Here is an 8,511-nt window from a genome sequence, read left to right on the forward strand (position 1 = left end):
CAGGTTTGAGAAGGGGACATTACAGACTTAGATTTACTTTTTGAAAACTAAATAATTTGATGAAGTATTAAGTAGGTTCAAAGAATTTAAGGCTTTAGTTTAAAATCTATCTGGAAAAAAGAATTAAAGTGTTAAGATCTGATAATAGAGGTGAATACACCTCAAGTAGTTTTCTTGACTTTTGTGTAGAGATAGGAATTAAGAGGGAGTTTTGTGTTCCCTACAATCCTCAGCAAAATGGTGTGGCTGAAAGAAAGAATAGATCCATTGTTGAAGCTGCGAAGGCAATGATTCATGATCAGGATCTGTAGACTTTCTTATGGGCCGAGGCATCTAAGACTGCAATGTATATTCAGAATAGATGCCCTCATCGTGTGTTGAAGAACATGACTCCTGAAGAAGCCTTCACTAGTGTCAAACCTGATATCAGCCACCTAAGGATTTTCGGAAGTCCTGTGTAATGTTCCCAGTTGGGGATTGGATTATTTGGCGTTCAAGTCTTGCAAACAAACGTTAGTATACAAACAATATGAAAGATAATTAAACATACATATTTATTTGTGCAATTATACCAGAAAGAATGCTATACGTTATTCTACATATTTAACAAATAATGTTAACTGATTTATTGTATCTATAAAAAAAGATACAATACTCAGTTGGACCTTACCTGGATTGACCCAACCCTCTATTGAGAAATATTTCTCAGTTAGGAGCAATCCAGGATGTCGTCCTCCTAAGGTCTCTATTTGGGATCTCTATTAATGAGTGAAATCATTAATGTTCTCAAAGCTTGGTAGAGATCCCAGCCCTGCTCAAACTTCTCTATCTCTAACATATGCATATGGTTAACCTCTACAATATAATATATATTGTCTCTAAGAGATTCCCTATGAATCTCTCTTTGGATTCCTCTTGGAATCTTGGCATTCAATTATGCCCTCTGGTCTCTATGGCTCCTTTAAAAGGAGCAATCATCGTAGACATTATCAGGGACTTAAATATAATTCTGCTCTGAAATGCCTCAATGATCCCTAGCTCTGTAAATTGCCTCTGAAGCAATATCTATTTCCTCTGTTTTAATTCTGAGTGTATCTCTACAATCTTATGGTAATTGTTATTTAACATCACTAATATATCACTATTATATTATAATCCTGAGTGTATCTCTGTCTCTAGAAGTGTCATTACAATCCTGAGTGCATATCTATTATGCTAATTTTGAATGTATCTCTGCAACATTGATTCTAAATGCATCTCTGATATATTAATTTAGAATGTATCTCTGTTATTTACCAGCTATTCTGCTTTAATTTATCTTGCGGTATGATTCGAATTCCACGGCATTATTCATGAAGTATTTCCTACGGTTTAGGGCAAACCACTTACCGTTCACTTGCCGGTGGTGTATCCTGGATATGCTGGGTACACTCTACTCCTTCCACGGTTTTTGCTTCCAACGTGGCTATCCCTGTTAGCACTATCCCCCCTTTTTCTTTATATCTCTCAATGTGAGGGAGAGGTCATACCTCTTCATCATGTATGCCCTTTGGCAAGGGACACACCCTTTCACCTTTAACACCCTTTGAAAGTGTGCAACTCTTCATTATTTCTGCCCTTTGAAAGGGACACAACCTTTCACAATCAGACCTGCACTTCTTATTTAAATCAGATCTGCACTTCTGATTTCCAAGTTATCCCCCCTCCCAAATGAGGTTCTCTTCTCCCTTTTATATCTTATTGTTGAGGGAGTCACAACTTTTCCTTCCATGTCTTTTAACCATTCATTAACTTAATTAAATTTTAATTAATTATATTCTTTATATTATAATTTAATTTTTAATATTTTAATTTTATTATTATTATTTATTATTAAATTCTATTTCAAAGGGGGGACATTACATCCTGTCTATGTTCATGTACCAAAGGAAAAGAGAACTAAACTAGAGCCATCCAGGAAGAAAGGTATCCTTGTTGGATACAGTGAATCTTCCAAAGCATTCTGAGTCTACATTCCAGGGCAAAGGTATATTGAGGTAAGTAGAGATGTTACTTTTGAGGAAAATATTGCTCTTAAGAAATCTAAAGGTTCCCTTGCTGATAATGATAAAGAACTTAATGATAGTCAAGATATGGACATTGATACTAACCCTGAAATTCAAAGGGAGTCTATTGAGCCTCCTGAATATATTGAGTATAGTGATCCTTCTGAGCCTCTGGATCCAACTGATGGACCCAAAGATATTGCACTCAGTAAGAAGAGACCACTTTGGGTTAGGAACACAATCCAAGGAGCTGAAAAGTTTGCAGCTCCCAAAGGAACATTCAAAGAAAGAAGGAGACCTCAGAAGTTCTCCAACTATGTTACAATGATGTGTAACATTATTGAGACCGAACCATCAAATGTAGAAGAAGCTATGAACCGGCAAGCGTGGAAGTTAGCCATGGGCGAAGAATAACAATCCATCAACAAGAATGATGTCTGGGATATTGTGCCTAGACCTAAAGGTAAGTCTGTTGTATTGTCTAAATGGTTGTTTAAAATTAAACATACTGCTGATGGAAGTATTGAGAAATATAAAGCTAGATTTGTAGCTCGTGGTTTTTCTCAAAAGGAAGGCATAGATTATGAGGAAACATTTGCTCCTGTTGCTAGGTATACTTCTATTAGAACCATTATAGCTATTGCTGCAATTAAGGGCTGGAAATTACATTAGATGGATGTAAAGACTGCTTTTCTTAATGGTGTCATTGAGGAAGAAGTCTATATTGAACAACCAGAAGGATATGAGATTCATGATAGAGAATCTCACGTGTGCAGATTGAAGAAAGCTCTTTACGGCCTCAAGTAGGCCCCTTGAGCTTGGTATGAAAGAATTGATAAGTATTTGGTTAGTTTAGGATTTTGTTAGATTGATGTTGATTCTAACCTTTACTTTAAAGTATTTGATGGTGAAGTGCTAATTCTGGTTTTATATGTGGATGATTTATTTCTAATTGGTGAAGATAGTCTTATCATTAGATGTAAGAAAAAATTAGCCACTAAATTTGAAATGAAGGATCTAGGCCTAATGCATTACTTTCTAGGATTAGAAGTATGGCAAAGATCTAATGAAATTATCCTTAGTCAAGGAAAATATACTATTGATATATTGAAAATATTTGGTATGATGGATTGCAAACCTATGTCTACTCCTATGGAAACTAACTTGAAGAAATTGAGTTTATCTGCAGCTAACTCTGATTTTGTAGATCCATCGGAGTACAGGCAATTGATTGGATCCTTGATGTATCTAGTTAACACTAGACTGAATATTTGTTATGCAGTGAGTACCCTCAGCCAGTTCATGAACAAACCGAAGCATGTTCATCTTGTTGCAGCCAAGCATATCCTGAGATATTTGCGAGACATAGTTGGCTACGGGTTGAAGTATCCAATCAACACTGTCATCACCTTGGAAGGCTACTTTGATTCCGATTGGGCAGGAAGTGTAACTGATAGTAAGAGCACTTCAGGGATTTGCTTCAGTTTGGGTTTTGTCGTGATCTCCTAGGCCAGCAGGAAGCAATCCTTAGTTGCTTGAGTACTGCAGAAGTTGAGTACATTGCGTCAAGTGTGGTGTCAAGAGAAGCAGTACGACTTCGCAAGCTTCCTATTGGGTTGTTTGGACAACCTTGGGAACCCACAGTCATTCATTGTAACAATCAGAGTTGCATTAAGATGTTTGTTAATCCCGTGTTTCATGACAGGTCAAAACATGTGGAAACCCATTATCACTATGTTTGTGATATGGTACAAAGAGGTGCCATTCAGCTGAAATATGTCAGCACTGATGAGCAGATTGCAGATGTCCTCACCGACCCTCTTGCTTGAGTGAAGTTTGAGTACTTCAAAGAGAGACTTGGAGTTGTTGAGAACACAACTTTGGCTGAGAGGGAGTCTCAGTCCCAGTGATGCACTAAGTTGCATCTTCCACCTTCTGCAGGCAATGCAAGGTGGAGTCACCCTTTGTGGACAATGCAAGGTGACATTGAATCCTTCTCGGGGAGAAGGTTGAGGTGAAAGACCTCCACCCTCTGTGGGCAATGCAAGGTGGATCCATCCTTTGCGGGCAATGCAAGATGGATATCATGGAAAGAGTCCATGAATTTTTCCTTTATCACCCTCTGAGAGTGTCATGGTGATGATCACAATATAACTTGGTTATTTTTTTTTTGGGAATCCTCTCCAGCTAAGAGGGAGTGTTGAAAATAGCTAGGTTGGATTCCTAGCGTATTAAATTTTAATGTGGCCCTTGGCCATTAAAATTTATTGTATATTGTGATGACTTATGCGATCACATAATGTAATTGGGGCTGGGCCCAAAATTGTAACTTGTAATATTAAAAGGGCAGGCCCTATTTGAGCACATAAGCAAAATGTAAAGGGTAACTTGTTATAGGGCAAGACTCAAAGTGGATGTAACTTGTAATTGTAAATTCAAATCACATCTTGGCGCCAAACTCCTTGTGGCTGACCAAGACTATTAGATCATTTTTAACTCATATATATGTAAGGCAAGATAAAGCCTTAGAACATATTCACTCCTCTAGCAAAAATCTACTTCTGTTGAGCGAATATCTTCTGTCATACAAATTCTGATCTGCTAGCATTCAAGACCAGCGAATTCACTTTGGAGAACAACGAATCTAATTCCTTGCATAGCGAACTTGTTTGGGAGGTCTCCTTGTCATGCGAATCATCTCAAAGGTGGTGACTTTCCTTCATGTTGTGTGTTCATCTTCAGGCTGAAGAAATCTGATTCTACTCTGCCCTAGGGTCTGCTTATTATCACATTGGAATTCAGCTAAGTTCAGATCTGAGTTTAACATTCAGATAAGTTTGCTCCTATCTAGCCCTAGCTGGGCAAATTTGTAATTGTTTATTTCTGCCCTAATACAATCAGATCTGAGACCTTTTGATGCTAGGTTTTTCCTCCAAGAGGGAGGTTTTCCTAGGATATCTGTGTGTTATGTGTTTGTTCTTCATTGCATTCTGATTTTCTGTTAATTATTAATTAATCTGATTGCTAAAATTAACACACTGGATGAATCTGTTCCAGGTATGTTTCAAATCCAACTCTAGATGTTTTAGCTTTAGGGGAATGATTAAGACATTCTAGAATGATCGAACAAGGGCTATAATAGATTTAACTCTATATTCAGGAAAGTTTTATTATAGAAACAAAAGTCTACGATAAAATGCGTCCTGTAATATACACCAAGCAATTGTTACTGTGCAGATTGAAATGTATTTCGACTGAAATGTGAAACGATACTATTTTGAAATTCTTTTTGGATCATAAAAGACTTGTATGAATTTCTGATACATATTTTATTGCTCACGTCTAATCATATCTTCTGAGAAAATCTAATCTTCTTAATTGATCTATATCATTATAATTTTTTCAAAAAATGTAGTAGATATCTCCAATAGCTTTTACCCTTGGGAATTATTTTCATTTTGTTTTTGGAGCTGAACATTTCTTAGGTTGAGCCATGGTGATGTTGTTAATTTTAGGATCAGACTGATAACAGTAAACAAATAATAACAAACGCAACACACATAACACAGTGATACCCTGGGAAAACCTCCCTCTTGGAGGTGAAAAACCCAGCAAGAATGTCTCAGATCAGATTAGGATAAACACAGTAGCAGATTACAATCTTAACCCTTCTTAGGGCACACAATACCTTATCTGATATATAGATCTGATCAGACTTGATGTCACCACCCAGAATGCAGATTGCTGATCATATATTGGAGTTCGCTTGTCTTGGAGAGAGGTCGGTCAGTATGAACAAGAATTCAGTAGCACATAGCAGGTTCGGCAGCCCAGAATGATAGTTCGCCCAGCAAGTTCGCTTTACCTAGAAGTTGATTGCTCAGCATAAAATAAGATTTCTCCAGACCTAAGACAGGTTCGCTGACTGGGACTTCAATTCGCTGCTCTATGATGATAACCGAACCTCAAGTTGCTGCCCTTTAGCTATTCGCTGATGCAGAGATGATTCGCACAAATGAATGACAGATAGATTGCTTGATGATGATGTGATCTTCAATTGATCTTACATATATAGGGAATGATCCATTTAATTACCCTTGGTCGGCCTTGTATAGTTTTGGTGCCAAGTTACAATTTAATTCACAAGTTACATTAGTATAGGACTTGACCTATATCATTAATACAAGTTAAATTTAATACAAGTTGCACCCATTGCCCAAATAGGCCCTGACCCAAATAGGGTTTACACATTTACACAAAGTAAGATGCGAAAATGCTAAGGCCAACAGGCCACTTAGAATTTTATGTACTAGGTCGGCCCTAGAAGGGATCCGACCTAGCTACACATCAACAGATGTTTCATTTTCTTTCAATTACTGTTTGCATGGTTGTTGCTTTTGTATGACAACATTATTTCCCTTTGCATCAATAAATTAATTACAGCTATCTTCTTTGACTATATGCAGATTGCAGACTATTTTTCTGGTGTTAGTGGTGGTTCAAATCCTGATGACTTTTCTATAGGCTTACACCAGGAATTCACACACATTAATGAACATGATATTGGACAGTTTCCTGGTACAGATATATTGCAGAGGCAAAATTCTCCAGCTTCAGAACCTGCATTTGTGTAATTATACTCGTCAGTTAAGATCAACAGTTTTTTCCTTTTCATTAATTTTGTTTATAACAGAGTAAAAAGAGCTAGAATGCTTTACCTAATGTGTTCACCATATCTTCAAGTCTTCATTTTATTTTTGTAATGTTAGCAACAAGTTTGCAATGCAAAGATGTATGTGTTTAGGATTACTAGTTGTATATTACCTTTTGATTTGTATATTAAAAGATAAAGCTAAAGGTATTTTTAAGGGTCAGTGCCAAGTGAGACACCATTTTTTGTGTACGAGACCCCTTCTTATGCAAGCCATTCAATTATGGAGCATGAGAGATCATTAGTTCTTGCATGTAGTTTTTATGATCTCACGTAAGATATGTATATGTTTTTTTCTCTCTACTGGAATATTTAGTGAAATTATGGATCATTATGACAATATAGAATATGAACATGTCATTCATGTTCAAAATCAACGTGATACTCAAATGTTCGAAAATAGGAAATTGTAGTTGCTAGGAGAAGGCATGTAAAAAGAACAACTTGAGATGTTCAATGAATGATGACCAATTACTACGAAATCACTATGTAAATAGTGTCACAGTAAACTGGAAAAGGCCATGAATTGTTTTGAACCTACTGCGGGTGATGTATATAAGAGTTTTGGGCATGTGTGATGCGAGATACATACACATGCATTGTTCAACAATAAATTGTCATACTATCAATAACTATAACTGAAATTGTGTCAACTTTTCAATGTCTACATCCCACAGGGTTAAGTTTTATGTTGACACTAGTTACATTCAAGCACTAATAAGCTATGAAAATTGTTGCATGAACTTTCTGACAATGAATGCGTAAGAAATACAAACTTGTAGATTTTTTTTCCATATGTTTACTGACATTGTATATGTAAGAACTTACAAACTTGTAGATTTTCTCCTCCATATGTTCACTGTCGATGCATGGTTCGGAGATTATGTGTCTTCATTTAGTTACATACAATCTATGTTACACCAAGTTTCTAGGACCAGAATAACAAGGAGGTCCGATAGTGGGGCACATTTTTGGGGATGGATTTTTTGGAGGTCATTTTAGGTGACAATGAGGGACCACAAAAGGGATGGCTATTGAAAAAAGGAAAAATTTAAAATATAGGGAAATTTCAAATTTCATATGATAACATTGATAAGTCATTCATCATATACATTATAAATCCTTGATACAAACATTAGAGTCGAATCAAGAGTTCACATAAGAGTTGAACAAATTAACAAAATTTTATTGCTTTCATACTTAGTGTCAGTGTTCATATGATATATTATATAAAATTAAAAAATACAACAAAATGTCCAGAGAATGCAAGATTCAACTACAAAATGACAAAAAAACATAAAAAATATGCTGCCACCCCTGAGCTTGCAAAGAACTTGTGCATTCAATGAGCCTATCTTCTTTGTCTTTGGATTGTAGTGGTTGACACGATCGACAAGAAGTTCCTGATTTTGTATTGAGATTGAAAAGGAGGCTGCCTCAACAAGATCATTATTCCAAAGCCTTCTCACTAACTTACTCCCATTTTGAATGTGTTCTGCCAACTCCATTGCTTGGACATTAAGGTAACAAATATATACTTTTTCCTTTTCGACCTCAATTCCCACATGGTAAATTGACAATTATAACATCGGTTTGCATTATACATATATAAAGAAGCATAACAAATACTTCTTTCCTACTGCAGACAAATAACTGACAAGTAATTAATAATTGCTGGATAGTACTAACTTTATTGCTGGCACTAGCTTGGCTATACATCCAATCTTAACTCCTATCTACAGAATTGAAAGCCTT

At 36.2% G+C, this 8,511-nt stretch overlaps 1 protein-coding gene across 1 annotated transcript in view; it reads left to right on the top strand.

The window, feature by feature from the left end:
* LOC131037523 (uncharacterized) overlaps positions 1 to 6,919 on the top strand; it is a 229,658-nt gene extending 222,739 nt beyond the window's left edge. Inside the window, exon 8 of the mRNA XM_057969681.2 lies at positions 6,512 to 6,919. Coding sequence (XP_057825664.2) covers positions 6,512 to 6,679 — 168 coding nt within the window. The 3' untranslated portion in view covers positions 6,680 to 6,919. The remainder of the gene's footprint in view (positions 1 to 6,511) is intronic.
* Positions 6,920 to 8,511: the final 1,592 nt, after the last annotated feature.

Source organism: Cryptomeria japonica, chromosome 6 (assembly GCF_030272615.1).
Source record: "Cryptomeria japonica chromosome 6, Sugi_1.0, whole genome shotgun sequence".
In the NCBI taxonomy this organism is placed as follows: domain Eukaryota; kingdom Viridiplantae; phylum Streptophyta; class Pinopsida; order Cupressales; family Cupressaceae; genus Cryptomeria; species Cryptomeria japonica.